Below are 23,112 nucleotides of genomic sequence, written 5' to 3' on the forward strand. Positions count from 1 at the left end.
AAAAAAAATAATCTTCAATGATAAAATAAGTACTAATATTGAACTAAATTATAATATACGCACAATAAATCAAGATATAAGCTTAGAAAGGATGTTCTTTAGGATGAGATATGGAACCTCATGTTTTTCTATAAGGTAAGTCGTAAGAAGTAGTGAATAGTTATATTATATTATATGGGTATACATTTCTGATGATCCCACTCTCGGACAAGTTGCTTCTTGAGAGGAGTGAATAATAGAGGGGTTGTGGAGGTAGCTCAGTAGGGAGAGAGGGGAAGGAGAGGAGAGGTAGGGAGAAAAGAAAAGGGGGGAGGGATATCTGAAGGCGATTGTACTGGCATGTGAATTCTAATCCGAAAACTTTTCAATCCAGGGAGACCAAGTCTCATAGTAAAATTTACTTTGTCTAAGACTCTATGGGAGTGTAGTTCCATCTGTTTGATATATTGTGTAGTGGAAAGAATTTGTGAGAATGGTGGTGGGTCTTTATTTTTCCATGTTCTAGCTATTGCCAGCTTAGTAGCCATAAATAGGTAGATCGTTAGTGCTTCGTTAGCTGGGGTTAAGTTTGGTATTTGCATATGGAGCAAACAAACTTCCGGTGTATATAGGGGGGCAAAGTTTAGTTGATTGAGAATGGTGTACAGCTTTTGCCAGAGAGCCTGGATTTTGGGACAAGACCACCAGACATGTAGAGTCGTGCCCGAATGGCCACATTGTCGCCAGCATCTGGGGGAATGTGTGCCATATATCTTATGATTTTTTTTCTTCCTTTTAACTGGTAGTTTTTTATTTTTTCTGTACTTTTTTTTTAAACTGGTAGTGTTTTTTTATTTTTTTGTAATTTAGGGGTCCTTGAGAAGTTAGCTGTTAGGGGGTTAATGGAGTAGGGAGTTTATTGCAATGAGGGTTGTGGTGGTTTAGGGGTTAAAGTGAATGTAAATTTTTATGCTAAAGTGCCTGTTTTTTAAAAATTCGATTAAAAACAGGGGCACTTTAATTCATCAAAATTTACATTTCACTCCTGTTGAGAAAAAAAACTTACCTTTTAATCTTCACAGCAGCTCCAGCTTCCTCCACCCGTCGCAAAGCCTCTTCCTGGGTCTAAAATGAGGAATCCGGCTTCCTCCAATCATGCCGTTGAATCAGACACTTATTCCCCTGGGGGGGAAGCCGTGATTGGAGGATGACCTATCCATCATTTCTGACGTCTGAAATGGCTTGCAACGACCGGAGGAAGCTGGAGCTGCTGTGAAGATTAAAAGGTAAGTTTTTTTTCTCAACAGGAGTGAAATGTAAATTTTGATGAATTAAAGTGTCCCTGTTTTTAATCAGATTTTTAAAAACCAGGCACTTTAGCATCAAAATTGACATTCACTTTAATAGAGGAGGATTATTGTGATGGGGATGTGGCAGTTTCGGGGTTAATAGAGTAAGGGGTTTATTTCATGGGGTTTTGGCAGTCTAGATGTTAATAGAGTTGGGGGTTTATTGCAAGGGGGGTTGGCAGGTTAGGATGGCGGGTTAGGAGTTACATAGTGTAGCGGGGGCTTTGCTATGGAGAAAATGTGTTATCACGATTGTGATATAGGAAGTCTAACTTTCCCCTTGAGCGCACAGTTTTTACTTTCAACTTGTAGTACACATGCTACCTAACGCACGCAAAAAAATAACTTCTAGCTAAGTTAACGCTGTAGCGGGAGTGGTAATTACCGCTTCACTTGTAATCTAGCCCTTTATATGCATATTAAATATGCCCACATCCCCACAGCTCCTATAGGTTTAATTGTAAGTTTTTTTTGGGCCTTTATTAACAATGGAGATAACAGACATAATGAAAATATAGGTGTTCCATATGAGTTTCATGGTCATTTCATGGGAGTAACTTGTATTGTAATAGGGAAACACCGCCTCGAGTTTTGAATATTCCAAGCACTATACTCTTGGACGCACTTTTTAAGCCATGTCAGTCTCGCCAGTGTTGAGAATTTCCATTGTGAGAAATCTACTTAATGTACAGTGAAACTAAATTTACATAGGCATTATTTAACTGTTACTACAAACCATTTTTGTTTTAGGTTGTGTAAACATACTTTAAATGCAGCCCCCCATTGAGATTGCAGATAACTGACAATGTTTGCAGAGTATTGCTGAAGCTTCAATCCCTATTATTTCCTATGGGAGACACATCACCACTCGCCAGCCCACTTTCTTTTAATATATCACTGGATCCACGGATTGCGATATTGGCGAGACCAAAAAGGCAGTTTCTCATACTTCTGTTGACATTTTGACCATCAGGGCCTTAAACAGGGGTGCAGTATGGTCAGTGAGAATGGCTGCTTTGTCAGTAATGGTAATGGGGGTGTTGTGTGAGCACCATGTGTGCCCTTGGCAAAGGAGTGCAGGGAACTGCCAACAATCTCTCTGTCCTGGAAATCTGGAACATCTGGCTTATATATTAAATTATCTTAGTAAAATCTATCTTTATGGTAGTCATGTCTGGGTGACGTATCATTCACCAGCAATAATCTAACGCATACATCAGTGGAATTTTACTTGTGGCTAAATGCAATTCAGAAGCTACTGAATAATTATCAGTTTAAAATTAAAAGTTTATCATGTCAGAAAAACTTTATCATGTAGTGTACTTCTTCAAAATATAGTGTGAATCCCACCGATCACTTAGTCCATATGCTTAGTGTTTTTACCATTTCATCAATCTCCTACCCATCAGGGTATATGGCACACCAAAAATGTGGTTCAAACAGCTATTGGACAATATCTTGCCAGAATGAGGTAAAAATATGCTTTTTAGAACGTTAGTTAATATAACTAAAATACTAACGCCTAGATTTAGAGTTGGGCGGTAGCCGTCAAAACCAGCGTTAGAGGCTCCTAATGCTGGTTTTTACCGCCCGCTGGTATTTGGAGTCAGTCAGGAAAGGGTCTAACGCTCACTTTCCAGCCGCGACTTTTCCATACCGCAGATCCCCCTACGCCATTTGCGTATCCTATCTTTTCAATGGGATCTTTCTAACGCCGGTATTTAGAGTCTTGGCTGAAGTGAGCGTTAGAAATCTAACGACAAGACTCCAGCCGCAGAAAAAAAACAGGAGTTAAGAGCTTTTTGGGCTAACGCCGGTTCATAAAGCTCTTAACTACTGTGGTCTAAAGTACACTAACACCCATAAACTACCTATGCACCCCTAAACCGAGGTCCCCCCACATCGCCGCCACTCGATTAAAATTTTTAACCCCTAATCTGCCGCTCCATATACCGCCGCCATCTACGTTATCCCTATGAACCCCTAATCTGCTGCCCCTAACACCTCCGACCCCTATATTATATTTATTAACCCCTAATCTGCCCCCCCCAACGTCGCCGCCACCTACCTACAATTATTAACCCCTAATCTGCCGACCGCACCTCACCGCTACTATAATAAAGTTATTAACCCCTAATCCGCTTCACTTCCGCCTCACTAACCCTATAAGAAATAGTATTAACCCCTAATCTGCCCTCCCTAACATCGCCGACACCTAACTTCAATTATTAACCCCTAATCTGCCGATCGCACCTCACCGCTACTATAATAAATGGATTAACCCCTAAAGCTAAGTCTAACCCTAACACTAACACCCCCCTAAATTAAATATAATTTAAATCTAACAAAAAAATTAACTCTTATTAAATAAATTATTCCTATTTAAAGATAAATACTTACCTGTAAAATAAACCCTAATATAGCTACAATATAACGAATAATTATATTGTAGCTATTTTAGGATTAATATTTATTTTACAGGCAACTTTGTATTTATTTTAACTAGGTACAATAGCTATTAAATAGTTATTAACTATTTAATAGCTAAAATAGTTAAAATAATTACAAAATTACCTGTAAAATAAATCCTAACCTAAGTTACAATTAAACCTAACACTACACTATCAATAAATTAATTAAATAAAATACCTACAATTATCTACAATTAAACCTAACACTACACTATCAACAAATTAATTAAATACAATACCTACAAATAACTACAATTAAATAAACTAACTATAGTACAAAAAATAAAAAAGAACTAAGTTACAAAAAATAAAAAAATATTTACAAACATTAGAAAAATATTACAACAATTTTAAACTAATTACACCTACTCTAAGCCCCCTAATAAAATAACAAAGACCCCCAAAATAAAAAAATGCCCTACCCTATTCTAAATTAAAAAAGTTCAAAGCTCTTTTACCTTACCAGCCCTGAAAAGGGCCATTTGCGGGGCATGCCCCAAACAATTCAGCTCTTTTGCCTGTAAAAAAAGAAATACAATCCCCCCCCCCAACATTACAACCCACCACCCACATACCCCTAATCTAACCCAAACCCCCCTTAAATAAACCTAACACTAAGCCCCTGAAGATCTTCCTACCTTATCTTCACCATATCGTCCTCCGAAATCTTCATCCAAGCCCAAGCAGGGGCTGGCGATCCATAATCCGGCTGAAGTCTTCTATCAAGCGGCGGCTGAAGAGGTCCAGAAGAGGCTCCAAAGTCTTCATCCTATCCGGGAAGAAGAGTAGATCCGGACCGGCAACCATCTTGATCCAAGCGGCATCTTCTATCTTCATCCGATGACGAACGGCTCCATGTTGAAGACCTCCGACGCGGATCCGTCCTCTTCTTCCGACGTCCAACTGAAGAATGAAGGTTCCTTTAAGGGACGTCATCCAAGAATTGGATTCTATCAGCCAATCGGAATTAAGGTAGGAAAATTCTGATTGGCTGATGGAATCAGCCAATCAGAATCAAGTTCAATCCGATTGGCTGATTGGATCAGCCAATCAGATTGAGCTCGCATTCTATTGGCTGATCGGAACAGCCAATAGAATGCAAGCTCAATCTGATTGGCTGATCCAATCAGATTATGGATCGCCAGCCCCCGCTTGGGCTTGGATGAAGATTTCGGAGGACGGATCGGTGAACCTGGTATGGTGAAGATAAGGTAGGAAGATCTTCAGGTAGGAAGATTAGGGGTATGTGGGTGGTGGGTTGTAATGTTGGGGGGGTTGTATTTCTTTTTTTACAGGCAAAAGAGCTGAATTATTTGGGGCATGCCCCGCAAATGGCCCTTTTCAGGGCTGGTAAGGTAAAAGAGCTTTGAACTTTTTTAATTTAGAATAGGGTAGGGCATTTTTTTATTTTGGGGGTCTTTGTTATTTTATTAGGGGGCTTAGAGTAGGTGTAATTAGTTTAAAATTGTTGTAATATTTTTCTAATGTTTGTAAATATTTTTTTATTTTTTGTAACTTAGTTCTTTTTTATTTTTTGTACTTTAGTTAGTTTATTTAATTGTAGATATTTGTAGGTATTGTATTTAATTAATTTGTTGATAGTGTAGTGTTAGGTTTAATTGTAGATAATTGTAGGTATTTTATTTAATTAATTTATTGATAGTGTAGTGTTAGTTTTAATTGTAACTTAGGTTAGGATTTATTTTACAGGTAATTTTGTAATTATTTTAACTATTTTAGCTATTAAATAGTTAATAACTATTTAATAGGTATTGTACCTGGTTAAAATAAATACAAAGTTGCCTGTAAAATAAATATTAATCCTAAACTAGCTACAATATAATTATAATTTATATTGTAGCTATATTAGGGTTTATTTTAAAGGTAAGTATTTAGCTTTAAATAGGAATAATTTATTTAATAAGAGTTAATTTTTTTAGTTAGATTTAAATTATATTTAATTTAGGGGGGTGTTAGTGTTAGGGTTAGACTTAGCTTTAGGGGTTAATCCATTTATTATAGTAGCTGTGAGGTGCGATCGGCAGATTAGGGGTTAATAATTGAAGTTAGGTGTCTGCGATGTTAGGGAGGGCAGATTAGGGGTTAATACTATTTCTTATAGGGTTATTGAGGCGGGAGTGAGGCGGATTAGGGGTTAATAACTTTATTATAATAGCGGTGAGGTGCGATCGGCAGATTAGGGGTTAATTATTGTAGATAGCTTGCGGTGATGTTGTGGGGGGCAGATTAGGGGTTACTAAATATAATATGGGGGTCGGCGGTGTTAGGGGCAGCAGATTAGGGGTACATAGGGATAATGTAGGTTGCGGCGGTGTCCGGAGCGGCAGATTAGGGGTTAATTGTGTAATGCAGGGGTCAGCGATAGCGAGGGCGGCAGATTAGGGGTTAATAAATGTCAGGTTAGGGGTGTTTAGACTCGGGGTACATGTTAGGGTGTTAGGTGCAGACTTAGGAAGTGTTTCCCCATAGGAAACAATGGGGCCGCGTTAGGAGCTGAACGCTGCTTTTTTGTAGGTTTTTTTCAGCTCAAACTGCCCCATTGTTTCCTATGGGGGAATCGTGCACGAGCACGTTTTTGAAGCTGGCCGCGTCCGTAAGCACCGCTGGTATCGAGAGTTGAAGTGGCGGTAAATTATGCTCTACGCTCCTTTTTTGGAGCCTAACGCAGCCATTCTGTGAACTCTAAATACCAGCGGTATTTAAAAGGTGCGGCCAGAAAAAAGCATGCGTAGCTAACGCACCCCTTCTAACGCAAAACTCCAAATCTAGGCCTAAGAGAGGGGTATAAACTGTAAATTCTCCCAGATTGTTTTTTAATAGAGTTGCTATCCTCTGTACCTCTTGTAGTGACATAGGGGCATATGTATCAAGCTCCGAATGGAGCTTGATGCCCTGGCCAGAAACAGCAGTTATGAAGCAGCGGTCTAAAGACTGCTGCTCCATAACCTGTCCGCCTGCTCTGAGCAGGCGGACAGACATCACCACAATACAACCCAATCAAGTACGATCGGGTTGATTGACACCCCCCTGCTGGCGGCCTATTGGCCGCGAGTCTGCAGGGGGCGGCGTTGCACCAGCAGCTCTTGTGAGCTGCTGGTGCAATGCTGAACATGGCGAGTGTATTGCTAGCCGTATTCAGCGAGGTCTGGCGGACCTGATCCGCACTGTCGGATCAGGTCCGCCAGACCTTGATACATATGCCCCATAGCATTTAGGTGATTTGTTACATAGAAAGTGAAAACATTAAAATGGGTATATCAAAAATTAGATTTTATTTCCTCAAATAAAAACATGATACCTGCTGTGCTGCTGTTTTTATTAACAAAAGTAAAAGGTAATTTGTAATATGACCCTTTTCATTTGTTTTGGTTTCTGATAAATTCCATTTCAGATAGTCTGTCTTGGCTTCAACTGTGAGACATAGATGTGTCTCACAAGAAAAAGTGTGGGAACTCACTACGACTTCCACCCCCCCCCCTCACAATTAATATTGTTTTATTTATATATGTGTATATATACAAAACACGGAAGGGAACTGCACTCTCATACCGGACCGGGTACATACACATCCCATGACCCTGCAACATGCTCAGCCCTGGGTGCCACTTTCACTCACAGGAAGCTGTGCTGTCCCCAGAGTCACAGGCAGTTAACCCCAGTCAGGTCTGGGTGCAAGAACCATAGGGAAAATTACAAAACAAATTAATACAACACACAGAGAAAACCCAGCACTCACTTACAAGCTCTCAGCTAAGATTAAAAAGCAAAAATGGAAAGGTTAGTTACCGCATCTGGCCAAATGGGACAAGCCCAGGTACCTCGTCAAGGTCCTTTCCTATACCTGGGACCCTAAAACAGCCACACAATGCAAGCTTTCAAATCCAAACAAACTGGGAACAAGGGAAGGGTGCACAGGCATATGTAATCACCCTAGACATATACAAAACACGGAAGGGAACTGCACTATCATACCGGACCGGGTACACATCCCATGACCCTGCAACATGCTCAGCCCTGGGTGACACTGGCACTCACAGGAAGCTGTGCTGTCCCCAGAGTTAAAGGCAGTTAACCCCAGTCAGGTCTGGGTGTAAGAACCATAGGGAAAATTACAAAACAAATTAATACAACACACAGAGAAAACCCAGCACTCACTTATAAGCTCTCAGCTAAGATTAAAAAGCAAAAATGGAAAGGTTAGTTACCGCATCTGGCCAAATGGGACAAGCCCAGGTACCTCGTCAAGGTCCTTTCCAATACCTGGGACCCTAAAACAGCCACACAATGCAAGCTTTCAAATCCAAACAAACTGGGAACAAGGGAAGGGTGCACAGGCATATGTAATCAGCCTAGACATATATAAAACACGGAAGGGAACTGCACTCTCATACCGGACCGGGTACACATCCCATGACCCCATGACCGACCGGACCGGGTACACATCCCATGTGTTCTATATGTGTATATATATATATATATATATATATATATATATACACACACACTGTATTTATATGTATATAAGCTTTACACGTTGGTTAATAAAAGCAAATTAAATCCAATGAAGGGTTGAATGGTTGCCTTTGGGCCTGAGAGAATCCTCATCTGTCAGATAGTCTCCACCACTTAAAGTGCAATAGTCCTATTTCTGCTGAGGGGTGATCACACAGCAGGACAGTTGATAGGCTTGCATTTAGTGTATTGTAGGAAGTGGTACTGCCCAGTACTAGAGGATCTCACTATCCCTCTAACGAGACTGTGCTCTAGTTCCTCCCACCAGCAGCAACATTGTTTACTGAAGAGCTTTTGTTGTCTGTCCAGAGGGAACTTAGCAAAAATAGTGCAGAAACTCTCTTCCCTTGCATTCCCGCTGGACTTGACCCCTGTGTCTCTCTGAGAAGGCAAAGTGAGTGTCATCTCTTGCTTTATGTCTGGCTTTTGTGCCAAAAGGGCTACTGGTTAATTACAGTTTGTATACAGGGCTATAGGTTTTTAAATGGCTTGCCGGAAACAGAAGTTATGAAGCAGCGGTCTAAAGACCTGCCTACCTGCTCTGAGGCGGCGGACAGATGTAGCCAGAAATCAAACCGATCAAATATGATTGGGTTGATTGACACTCCCTGCTAGCGGCCGCAAATCTGCAGGGGGAGGCATTGCACTAGCAGTTCACAAGAACTGCTGGTGCAATGATAAATGCAGAGAGCGTGACATCATATCGGATCATGTCCGCTATATCTGATCATGTCCGCTCGCGCCTTCATAAATAGGCCCCTTTGTCTTTTTTATGTCAATGTTTCCGATCCCATTCATTGGTATTTTTGTAACTCCTGATCTCTGTTTTTAAAGTTTTGAGTGATCTCAAACCAAGCAACAACAAGATTTCTGTACTGGGATAAGTTCATGTCAGATAGCAGGAAAACGTCCATATGATACATGCATAGCAATGGCTTCAGTGATCATAATTCTCCTGACCACATTTTTTTCCACTTCAATTTGGCAACAAAATAAACATGTCAAATTCAGCACACAAAGAGTGTTGATAAAGTTCAAAACTGAACATTTTAGCTAATATGCATGCAATCCTAGATGAAGTGGAATAATGATATTATCTTGCACATGTGCAATGCACTCTAAAAAAGCCACAGACGCAATTTTAGATTTATATATGAATATATGGTCTACATTAATTAAACCTATATTCAGCACTCTTGTATAGTCCCTCAGTGGACATTTTTATATATATATATATATATATATATATATATATATATATATATATATATATATATATATATATATATATATATATATATATATATATATATATATATACAGACAGTTGTAATCAATATAATTATTCAAAAGAAATTGGAATAGCTCAACACAATGGGGCATATGTATCAAGCTCCAAATGGAGCTTGATGCCCCGTGTTTCTGGTGAGCCTGCAGGCCCGCCAGAAACAGCAGTTATGAAGCAGCGGTCACAAAGGCCGCTGCTCCATAACCTGTCCGCCTGCTCAGAGCAGACGGACAGACATCACCGGAAACCAACCCGATCGAGTATGATCGGGTTGATTGACACCCCCCTGCTGGTGGCCTATCGGCCGCAAGTCTACAGGGGGCGGCGTTGCACCAGCCGTATTCAGTGAGGTCTGTCGGACCTGATCCGCACTGTCGGATCAGGTCCGACAGACCTTGATAACTAGAGGCCTATGAATGCTTCAAGTGGTTTTCCCAAATTCAACTGAAAATGCAACTTTTAATGAATTCTGCATTCTCAAAATTATTCAACCCCCTAAATAGAATCCCTCACAACTGCACAAATATGCAAAACAGGTGGTGCCTCAAGCACACCTGATGCAACTAATCAAGGGCTTCATTAGTTTCACCAGTTATGCTTGAGCTAGAACACATGAAATACCTGAACTGGCTAGGGGTTTGTTGAGTGTCACGTTTGACTGCATGTTAAAAATATGGCCAAGTCAAGAGAATGGTCCAAAAAGTTAATAAAAGAGATCATCTCCCTTCACAAACAAGTAACAGGATACAGAAAGATACACGTGCCACATACGACATTTGCAAAGACCACAGTTAGTGCACCACTCGCAACCTGGCCCATAATGAGCAGAACAGCATTGTTCATATTTTTACTATAATAAAAATGTCTCAACAACGTTTGTACTTCTTAAGGCAAATTAAAAAATTTGGTCTGTCTCGAGAACTTTTTAACTTGTTTTTATTCAGCCATCATCAAATCAGTTTTATCATCCTCTATTTTAACCTGGTATAGCTCTGCTACATTATTTGTAAAGGAGAAACTACATGGAATTGTGAGATCTGCGAGAACAATTATTGGGTGTCAACTTAATTCTCTTAGGGACATTTACTTTTCAGGGATGAATAAGAGAGTAGGAAAAATGTTTTTAATTGTCTATCTTTTTATCGTAGGCCAAGGTTGAGAGTTTTACAAACTTGGACAAACCGTTTTCTGAGTATTTGTTTCCCCAGACTATTAAATACATTAGTAAACAGGAATACTTTGCTTATTTCACTTTTGGTATTCATTGTCATCTGATATCTTTGCACCATGAAAAATTCCTTCTATGATTTTCTTTTTTATACTTGGGGAATAAATGATTCTATTGTATTCTATCTGTCTTGTAACTGTTCATCACTGTGAAGGATACTGGCATTGCAAAAATGCCTTCAAAACATTACAGAAACAATATATACATATTTATTCTACACAAATTGGCTTAAATGAATACTGGAATTATGAACCAGCAAAGATCAGAGCAGTCAATGGCAACATAACTGAAAACATGCTATTGATTAGTAAGTTTTTCTATCCACATTGTGAAAAAAAATGTCACAACTGCCCATTACTGGAATAGCTGGACTGTTTTTTATAGGTTCCGATAGGATTGCAGTCACATCTACTCTCTGATATTTTTTTTTTTATAACTTTCAATGGAACTAAGGTACTGTCTCCAAAGTACCCTGTTTTAAAAATAGCTTTCCCATCGTTTATATTAATATGAATACTGCATTGTTAGCCCAGTATAATATTAAAATGTAACTATGTTTTCTTTTACTCCAGCACATGGAAGACGCATGAAAATACAATATTAAAACATTGGGGCATATTTATCAAAGTGTGAGCGGACATGATACGATGTAGCGTATCATGTCCGCTGCACATCGATAGATGCTGCTAGCAGGGGGTGTCAATAAACCTGATCATATTCAATCGGGTTGATTTCTGTCCACCGCCTCAGAGCAGGTGGACAAATTATGGAGCAGCGGTCTTTAGACCGCTGCTTGAAAACTTCTGTTTCCGGCAATCCTTCAGGGGCATCAAGCTCAATTCGGAGCTTGATAATTCAACCTCATTATCTTTATTCCTAAAACCTAATTAAAATAAAATTATGTAAAAGTCTGATGCACCCAGACATTTTACTAGATCATTTGGGACAATAGGTTCCTAATATTTATATTACCATAAATAACATTTATCAAACTCATTATTTGAGCATTAGTCTTTACAAACTCATACACAAAAAAAACTTGATTTAGTAATTAAGGTCCTTTGCTCTACAAATACTCTTTTTTTTGTTTCACTTAAAGGTTGTGCATAAGTACACACCAGGGAAGAAGATATGGCTTGGAGGAGTTGGAGCTCCTTGGTCAAGAGGAACCAACAACTTATCAGACACATATGCTGCTGGATTTTTGTAAGTTATTAATATAATTTTCTATTAGATATTAGAGAAATTATTTATTATTAGTTCATAAACAGAGAAACAAAAAAATAGACTCTAAATTATAAAAGAAGAAATGAACTCAAAAGGTTGGACACAAAATACCCTAGACTCTTTCAGATTAATGTTGTGGGTGAAGAAATCAATATACAACATTGTTTCCTCTTTGCTATGAGAAACTGATCTTGCACCTTCTGTAGATTATTTCCTCAGAAGACTGGAAATGTAGTGTGCATTTTCATTGCTTTATCTTTAGTCTTTCTCCTTAATAGATTTGATCCAAATAATTCATTAGTACTTATTTCAGGCTTGTATTTGGCAGTATGTATCCATCTTACTCTTATCTATCATATCAGGCATACTTTCGGGAGCAATGCTAATGCAGGAGAACGTGACCACTCCAGAGATCCTCCACAGTCCTGGTAGAGCTTCAGAATAGAACACATCCACTGTGTATGGGCTAAACCAACTAGTTAGGGTGCTTAGCCAAACAACAGTCAGACATCCACCACACAAGAGTCCCTAAAGTGTTTGCAAACTTTACTGAATTAAAGGCCACTATTAAATAATACTCTTAAAAACAGGGGCACATTAGTTCATTAAAGTTTACAATGATGCTTATTTTTAAAAATACTTAACTAGAAAACATAACACTGATTCTCCGCTCACTTCTGCTGCTTCATTAGCATATCAATGACGAAACCGGCTTCCTCCAATCATTGTGTTGCCCCACGGGCTGAACACCAAAGGGGCACACAATGATTGGAGGAAGCCAGATTCGTCATTTTTTTTGTCACTTATTTTTATATTTATCTCACACAGAGGTGCTAATTAATTGTTTTCTGATATATAGTAAAAACATTTTACACAGAAAAACTATTTGCTCAGAAATGGGCAATAGTTGTCTTCACTTTATATAGTTTACATTATTTTAAAGTACAATATTTTGGCAACAAGTTCTTTGAAACATCTGAAGGATAGCAGAGATTGTACCATATTTTTTATTGGGAAATTTGCCATATTACACTAAGGAAATATTCTCCTTTTGCCAGTTTACCAGTGTAGCATATATGAAAAAACATTGTGGTTGTATATTATTACTTTTAATACTGCTATATTATACTTTTTGTTAATCTGGACATTTGACTATGTTGGTTCTTCAATCATATACGATTAACTCTACTGAAAATATAAATGCTCCCTGCATATGTATACTGAGCTATAAATATATACTATAAAAGGAGCATCTGGATGGTTTTATTGCAATGCAGCTGTTTATGACTTTTCTAGCCCTGAATTTATATCATTATACTTTTGTATTTGGCATTTATTAATGAGCCTGCATGCATAAAATGTAAGGGAAGATATCAAAGGTATCAATATACCATTTTCTTCACAGGCATGGGGTGAGAAAAGGTCAAATCGCTGCCAGACTTGTCCAATTTACCTTTAACAATGCAATAAAACAATACTTTTTGGCATCATCAACTTCTTTAATGCAACAAATTGAAAAAAACAAAACGATAAGACTTTATTGTCTAAGTTCTGCCTTCAAGAGGGTTTAAAATATAAAATCATCTTACCAACTGTGTGTTTTTACATGTACATGGGCATTTTAGTTAACAAACTATTTTGGGCCATATTACAAGTGGAGCGCTAAATATCACTTTTGTGAAAGCAATATTTGCACTCCACTGAGTAATACCAGAGCACACTAATGTTTACTGGTATTACAAGTTCCCAGCAATGCGAATGCGATCTCACGTTCGCATTGCTGGGAAGCATTGCACTCACAAGAGCGCGCTTTCATAGGCTCCTAAAGGGAGCCTCGTTCTGATGCCGTCATAATGCCATAACCAATCAGCAAGTGCTGAACCAAAGATGGGCTGGCTCGTAAGCTTACATTCCTGCTTTTTCAAATAAAGATACCAAGAGAATGAAGAAAAATTAATAATAGGAGTAAATTAGAATGTTGCTTATAATTCCATGCTCTATCTGAATCAGGAAAGAAAAAAATTGGGTTCAGTATCCCTTTAAAACATGAAAAATCATTTTTACTCTATATTTACTGTAAATATTTTACATTACAATGTTCTTCACATAGTAAAAATATTCTTAGTATTTTTTTTAATATATATCCCTATATATATCTGTATATAACTATACCTATATATCTATATATTAATATAGATAAATAGGTATAAAAATATATATTTAAAAAAAATGTATTATATACTGTATATATATATATATATATAAAGAAAATGTTCTCTGTGAAGAATGAATGTAAAATATTATTAACTACCTTCGGATTTAGTGCTGTTGGTCTAAGATGGTGTCGGGGTTAACACATGAACGAGAAGTGTTTTTTTGTTTGTTTGAGCACTCCATTGAAGTCTATGGGGAGTAAAAGATAACACGGTTGGGATATCAGAAGTTATGAAGTTAGCATGTATCGGATTTCGCTCGTACACAAACATTTTACTTTCAACTTAATATGCGTCCTAACCCGCCGAACTTAAAAGTTTACTTCCAGCAGTGTTTGTGTGTGAGCGAAAGTGCTAAATAGCGTGCCACTTGTAATCTAGCCCTGAATAGGTATTTATTACAGTCATTTTCTTTAATTGCAGCTGGGTTCAGATGGTTCTTATAGGTTGTTTGAAGGTTGAAGAGATGCAAAATGACAGCAAGCTTATTTACTTTGATTATGATCGCATATTGTTTTAGATATATAACTATGTTTTTTTTGTTTTTTTCATATTTAGGTGGCTGAACTCTTTAGGAATGTCAGCCAATCAAGGAATTGATGTTGTGATCCGACATTCGTTCTTTGATCATGGATATAACCATCTTGTAGACCAAAACTTTAACCCACTGCCGGTAAGAATTTTGGAAAAAATGTTTATAAATATAATATAGTAACATTACATTTTCAATCAAAAAAGGCTACAATTAAATATTGTGCATAGTGCTGTTAAACCTTCCTTTTATGGTGCACAAATCCTTAAAAAATACTTTAGTGACTTATGCTATGTTCATTTTCTTTCAAGATTCAGATAGAGCAATCCATTTTAAACAAGTTTATAATTTATTCCTATTATCTAATTTGTCCTATTCTCTTGGTATAATTTGTTGAAAAGCATACCTAGGTAGGCTTAGAAACTGTGAGTTAGCTGATGATTGTTGACTGCAAATACATGGCTCTCCTGACGTCTTCAGCTAGCTACCAATAATGCATTGCTGTTGTTTCAACAAAGGATAATTATTAAACAAGTTTATAATTTATTCCTATTATCTAATTTGTCCTATTCTCTTGGTATAATTTGTTGAAAAGCATACCTAGGTAAGCTTAGAAACTGTGAGTTAGCTGATGATTGTTGACTGCAAATACATGGCTCTCCTGACGTCTTCAGCTAGCTACCAATAGTGCATTGTTGTTGTTTCAACAAAGGATAATTATTAAACAAGTTTGATAACAGAAGTAGATTTGAATTTTTTAAATAATTTTTTCTAAATCATGAAAGAAAAATTTAGGGTTTTATATCTGTTTATTATGCCTAAGATTTAATGTGTCTGACTACATTTTGTAAGCTTAGTATTAATTTTGTTTGACCTATTATGATGGGCCTTGGCAGATAAACCTCTAGATAAACTTTAAATAATCAGGTGATACAGTGAGTAAACTTTACTTATACTTTGACCATTATGAGCTTGTAGTTTCCGTTCTTTGCACCATTACTGAAAGATTATCTAATACCTTATGCTTCCCTGGCTTGCTCCCCAGAATTTTGGCTGTACAATAGAATGTTTTGGGTACGTAATGTAGAATATACTTCTTTTTGTGCCCTGTTTGAACTCTGCTTGGAAACGGATTTCTCCAGATTGGTCTCTTTTCTTACTAATCTTAGACATTAGTTAATGTCAAAAGAAACATGTTGAAGGCAGATGGAGAGTGTTACCTCTGAAACTGAATCCCCAGCAAAGCATGAGACAAAATGTAACTCTTCATCTTAAAAAAACTAATCAACAGCTGAGACACACAAAGAACCTAAGAGAGAAATAGTGATACGGAAATTGTCAAGATAAATTTTGTGGTGAGAGCTTAGGCCAGCTAACTAGAGGGGATTTAAATTGTGTGGATTTATTCCCATCTGCGCCTGCTGTCTTGTTACAGTAGATTTATTACCTATTCACACCCTCAGCGCTAATCTAATAACGATGAGGCTATAACAGTCAGTTTTATAAACAGGACGTGTGTAATCTCTTTTATTTTTATCTGAGTTTTTGCGTTCTTTGAACGGTGAAAGTAATTTATTTTTCATTTCCAGAATATTTTTTTACTCTGTATATAAATAGCCTTTGTTCTCTGCAAAGTTTGCCTGCTTTTATGTTATTTTATTAATTGTTGTACTTTTAAAATCAATGGCAATATGGAATAAAATAACAAAACATTTGTAGTTACTTTAATATGGTAATATAAAATGATTAATTGTATATATAAAAAAATACTTTACAATATACTTTTATTATTTATTTTGCTCCCTTTTTCCTGTAATTCTATTCTGAAATTGTAAGTATCTCAGTTCCTGTTAGAAATGGAAGTGCAGAACACTGTTATATTCCACACAGCCATTGGCTGCACACTCTAGGGACCTATTTATAACTGTCACTAATTGGCCACAGCAGAGAATGTAACTTAAGTTACAACATGGCAGCTCCCATTGTTTTATAGACATTAAAACTTTACACTTATTTTGTCACTTTTTAAACAACTAATGAAACGTTAAAAAAATACATCTACATGTTATTCTCAGATCTTTTCTTTGAATGCATCATTCTATCTAGCATTTATTTTTGGGATAGATTACAAGTGGAGCGATAAATATCTCTTGCGCACAATGCGCTAATGTGCGCTGGCATTGCAAGTTAAGCGCAATGCAAACGTGAGCTTGCATTTGCATTGCTATGAAGCATTGTGCTTACGACAGCGCATTTCCATAGGCTCCAATGGGAGCCTCTTTCAGAAACGGCATCAGAACCTAAGCGCAGGTAAGGGAGTAAGTAGCGCAGCTATGGCAGCAAATGTAAATATGTATGTAGATGATTATATACATATATTTTTATGTGCTAATATTTGTATATAAGCATATACATATTTATTTACAGGGAACACACAGTTCCCATAGACCGCAAAGAAAAGGCACTTTTCAGTGCCGTTTTTTTTTTCTAACACCCCACTCTCGCCAACTTTACCACCAAAATACTGCCTAGTGCAGTTATTTTATTAAAAAATAAAAATGCTGCTACCTTTATTTTTTTATAAAATACACTACACTGTATTTTGGGGGCATTTGGGGCACATTTATAAAATTAACACTAACAGGCCCATTTATCAAGCTCCGAACGGAGCTTGAAGGGCCGTGTTTCTAGCGAGTCTTCAGACTCGTCAGAAACACAACTTATGAAGCAGCGGTCTAAAGACCGCTGCTCCATAACCCTGTCCGCCTGCTCAGAGCAGGCGGACAGGAATCGCCGGAAATCAACCCGATCGAATACGATCGGGTTGATTGACACCCCCCTGCTGGCGGCCGATTGGCCGCGAGTCAGCAGGGGGCGGCGTTGCACCAGCAGCTCTTGTGATCTGCTGGTGCAATGTTAAATGCGGAGAGCGTATTGCTCTCCGCATTTAGCGAGGTCTTGCGGACCTGATCCGCAGTGTCGGATCAGGTCCGCAAGCCCTTTGATAAATGGGCCTGTAACAGTGTGTTTGCAGAAAATAGCAAAAGTAGACTGTTGAAAAATGATGTTATACCTGTATCTGTAATTTCTTACCGTTGTATGTTACATAAGCGTTAAACTAGAGAAATAGTAACAAATAATTAAATAATATGTTATTGTATGCGATTTTAGCAGCATATGAAGCTCATTTTGTGAATTTCTAAGATTTTAATGAATAAAGCTTACTGACTATCTATGTAGTGGAAAGAGATATGGAAAAAGCAGACCACCTTAATAATTGTAATAATGTCCGCCGCACATGGATAAATGCTGACAGCATACACTGTCAGCATTTATCATTGCACAAGCATTTCTCGTGAAATGCTTGTGCAATGCCGCCCCTGCACATTTGCGGCCAATTGGACGCTAGCAGGGGTGTCAATCAACTCGATCGTATCCGATCGGGCTGATTGCTGTCCGCCACTTCAGAGGTGGTGGATGAGTTAAGGAGTAGAGGTATTTTGCATAAATCGACCCCCTATTGTCTTATTTGATTCATTCTCTTGGTATCCTTTGTTGAAAAAACAGCAATGCACATGGGCGAACCAATATCATGATGCATATATGTCCAGTCACCAATCAACAGCTCTGGTGCTACCTAGGTATGCTTTTCAATAAAAGATACCAAGATAATTAAACAAATGTTACCGAGCAAACTAACTGTAATATACTATATACACAAAGGCCCAGATTACAAGTGGAGGGCTGCTGATAGCATTTATCAAGTTCACAGGACCATGCTTAGATTAGCTCTCAGTCTGGTAAGTAAATCCATGGAAAAACTGAATTACAGCAAATGTTTAGTATGGCCGACATCCCTTTAGCGCACCCTATACTTTCAATGGATAGAGCGGAAGGAACTAAAGATGTCTCTCATTACAAGTTATGAGTTATGTGTTGTGCTGTAAATTGCCATTGCAGACTTATCAAGGCTAACCCTGCTACATATCTTAAAATATTGGCTTCAACTGAAATCAACTGCAAAACAATTCACTTTATATTACAACAATGACTGTGCCTAGCCTTGTCTGCAGACTCAAGCCCAAACTGGCCTCCTCCAAGTAAAGAAAGTAGTGGATAGAGTTTGGCTATTGAAAATAGAAACTTAGTAGATTTGAGAGACAAACTTTGTATGAAATATTTTATTTTTAAATCTTTTATTCACCATTTGTTTTAACCAGATCATTACTCTATGTCATAGGCATCAGTGAGAGTGCCACACAATATGACTGATGGTGAAAAAAAAATCCAAATAAATTCCTAATTTAATTTAATTAATGACTGGCTTTAAATGATACTCAAATGTTAAAAACACTTGAAAGTGATGCAGCATAACTGTGAAAAGGTGACTAGAAAATATCACCTGAACATCTCTATGAAAAAAAAGATATTTTACCTCAAAGTACAGTATTCACACCCTATTGTACCCTACAGCAAATCAGTATGCCTGTCCCGGGACTTGCAAGGGATCGTGCCTCTTGCACATTCATGTTATTTCCCTATTCAGTTTAAGGAAATTTGCTATGAAATCTCATGAGATCACAGTTCATGTACTCAGCACTGCTGATGCTGATTGGCTATTATTTTATTTTTTTGTACCTGCACCTGTACAGCAGCTGAAGTATAATTGTTTACACAGCACTTACTCTGGTCAGCTGAGGAAATTGTGAGGTAAAATATCTTTTTACCTAGAGATGTTCAGGTGATATTTTCCTGTCAGCTTTTTACAGTTATGCTGCATCACTTTCAAGTGATTTAGCATATAAGTATTATGTCCCTTTAAGTAATAAAATCTATTAATACTAATTAGACTACAGTATTTGTTTTACTGTTGTTTTTAATTAACATATTCCTTTATGCATTAAAAAAAGTCAGGTGGTTTAAAGAACCACTACAAGAATGTCTTAAAGCAAATATGTTGGATAACAACGGCATATAATTGTCCTACACCTTTCAACAATTTTTTCGCCCAGTGTTTTTGTAATGCCTCTTATATTTGTGATGCTGAAGTATCATATTTATTTGAAATAAATAAATATATAAATATCAATACGTATATATATATATATATATATATATATATATATATATATATATTTTTTTTTTTTTTTGTTGCTGCACAATCCTGAAGTGATGTATTTTCCATGTCGAGACAAAAGTTTTCTAAATGTACTTTTAAGTAGCTCTCTAAAACCAGTTACTTCTATTCTGCAAATGGCATCCCGCAGTGTAAAACAGTTATGGACAGGTGAAAATTGTTAAGCACTTTATAAGCTTTCGGAGCCAGAAAAGGAACAGCAACACCAGACGTTGACCTGATTTTAGGTGTATTTTCCCGTGGGAGCTATCAGGAAGATGAAAGCAGTTAAACATACCTGTGCTGGGTAACAGTGATGGGAATCTGAGCCTTTCATTGCTTCTCTTGATGAAGACTTTTCCACATGTGGCCTTTGTGCAAAGTCAGCTGGCTGTTGAGAGATGTGCAATTTGAACTAGAGAATACTACTGTAGCACAGGCTTGATGTCACGCTAGTGACATTAGACTCTTCTTTATGGTTGTTTCTTCTGAGATAAATGTTAAATGAAGATTTGTTTTTTTAGTGTCTTTGTAGCTACAAATTTGTATGAATTATTCTTCAGTGTACTTTTTTGAGCAGTGTACTTTTTAAAGAGACGTTAAAAAAATTCTATCAAGCTTTTGTAAAAAAGTCAATTTACCCTATTAATTATTTTTTTTTTTATGCATGAAAAAATGTTAATTTAATTTCAGTATTTAATCTCCAATTAAAATTTTTGTTGTTTTAAAAGATAGATAATCCCTTAATTACCCACTCCCTAGTTTTGCATAACCAACACAGTTATATTAATACACTTTTTACCTCTGTGATTACCTTGTATCTAAGCCTCTGCAGACTGCCCCCTTTTTTCAGTTCTTTTGACAGACTTGCATTTTAGCCAATCAGTGCTCACTCCTCTGTAAATTCACGTGCATGAGCTCAATGTTATCTATATGAAACACATGAACTAACACCCTCTAGTGGTGAAAAACTGTCAAAATGCATTTAGATTAGAGGCGACCTTCAAGGTCTAATTAATTAGCATATGAACCTCCTAGGTTTAGCTTTCAACTAAGAATAAACTAAGAACAAAGCAAAATTAGTGATAAAAGTAAATTGGAAAGTTGTTTAAAATTACATTCCCTATTTCAATCATGAACGTTTTTTTGGACTTGACTGTCCATTTAAATGGATTGGAAGGTGTAAAAAAAGATGTTCTAATATGTAATAGCATTTTATTATTGCATTATTGAATGTATATGTCTGTGGCCTTGATCACAATCTATCAGCTCTTTTTCACAATAGTGGGCCAGATTACAAGTGGCGCACTATTTTTTTCTTCACTCGAACGCTAAATGTGCTCAAAGTAAAAAATTAGCGCACGTATTTCAAGTTAAAAGTAAAGAGTAGTGCATGTGAAATCCTCAGTCCCGCTAACTTCAGGACTTATTGCAACCACGCTAACTGCTTTTAAAGAGACAGTCTAGTCCAAAATAAACTTTCATGATTCATATAGGGCATGTAAATTTTAAACAACTTTCCAATTTACTTTTATCACCAATTTTGCTTTATTTGCTTGATATTCTTAGTTGAAAGCTTAACCTAAGAGGTTCATATGCTAATTTCTTAGACCTTGAAGGCCGCCTCTTATCTAAATGCATTTTGACAATTTTCACCACTAGAGGGTGTTAGTTCATGTGTGTCATATAGATAACATAGTGCTCACGCACGTGGAGTTACCTAAGAGTTAGCACCGATTGGCAAAAAATGCCTGTCAAAAGAACTAAAATAAGGGGGCAGTTTATAATAACTGTGTTGGTTATGCAAAACTGGGGAATCGGTAATAAAGGTATTATCTATCTTTTAAAACAATAACAATTCTGGGGTAGACTGTCTCTTTAACAATAGACTTCTATAAACAGAGGCCCTAATGAACAGAGGGCCCTGGTGCAAGATTGTTTATTTGGGCCCCCTTTAAAAAAAGGAACTCAAAGTAATAGTAATAGAACAACTTAATATATAACTAAACAACATAATATACATTTATAAAACAAGAAATAAATCTGGTACATATATAAAGTTTAATGTTCATGATCCAAATTGTCTACATCCCCTCTATGCATATTCTTCTGACTGCACTGCAGTTACTTTACTACTGGTGCAAAAATGCTCCTGTCTGTCAGCAAAGCAGCAAGGTCATCAAACTCAGTACTGCATGGCAGAAAATTCAGCTTAAAATAAGTAAAGTAAATAAATTCAATATTTCATCTGACTGAGCATCCATTCCCCCCTCTCCCTCCCTCCCTTTGCAGGCAGAGGCAGGGGCCGTGCAGCTGAATGAGAAAAAAAGCTGTGCAGCAGCCAGTATCATGTGCCGCCGGTGCACTGTGCCTAGTAGTAAAAACAAAAAAGCTGATGGCGGGACACCGGAATACCATTACAGTTACACAAAAATACTTAAATCCTGAAGTCTACTTAAAAGAACAAATTCAATCGTCATAAATCCTTCCAATGATCCCAATCCCACCTGTGACACAACTGAACAACGTCTTTTCAAGTTCTCACCATCACAAAAACAAACTGCAGGGTCAGTGCAGGCGCAATCTACATGCAGCACCCAGGACTCCGCTCGGCTTTGCTTCAGGCTCCTGCTCTCTATTGCGTACACTGTGCAAGTCTCAGAGCCTAAGGACACCTGAGGATTCTGGGTAAGATATGCAAATTAGATATGTGGGGTACTTGCCTAGATGTGCTAATTTTCTATGCAAACATTTACATTGATTTACTTTTGAGACATGGAGGATTTTAATCTCAGATTTTTATCCCCCCCATAATTTTAATGAATTTATATATATATATATATATATATATATATATATATATACACTCACCAGCCAGTTTATAAGGTACCCCTGTTCAATTGCTTGGTAACAAAAATTGCTAATCAGCCAATTACATGGCAGCAATTCAATGCATTTAGGCATCTAGACGTGGTGAAGACGACTTGCTGAAGTTTAAACCAAGCATCAGAATGGGAATTTAAGTTACTTTGAATGTGGCATGGTCATTGGTGCCAGACAGGCTGGTCTGAGTATTTAAAAAAACTGCTGATCTACTGGGATTTTCATGCACAACCATCTCTAGGGCCTTGAAAAAGAGAAAAAATCCAGTGAGTGGCAGTTGTGTCGACTCCAAA

The 23,112-nt window shown here is 37.3% G+C and overlaps 1 protein-coding gene across 1 annotated transcript in view; it reads left to right on the top strand.

Moving 5' to 3' along the window:
- Positions 1-23,112, top strand: part of HPSE2 (heparanase 2 (inactive)) — a 556,398-nt gene that overhangs the window by 401,402 nt on the left and 131,884 nt on the right. Inside the window, exons 8-9 of the mRNA XM_053692544.1 lie at positions 11,948-12,054; positions 14,847-14,961. Coding sequence (XP_053548519.1) covers positions 11,948-12,054; positions 14,847-14,961 — 222 coding nt within the window. The remainder of the gene's footprint in view (positions 1-11,947; positions 12,055-14,846; positions 14,962-23,112) is intronic.

The sequence above is a fragment of the Bombina bombina genome, chromosome 9 (genome assembly GCF_027579735.1).
Source record: "Bombina bombina isolate aBomBom1 chromosome 9, aBomBom1.pri, whole genome shotgun sequence".
Taxonomy (NCBI): Eukaryota; Metazoa; Chordata; class Amphibia; order Anura; family Bombinatoridae; genus Bombina; species Bombina bombina.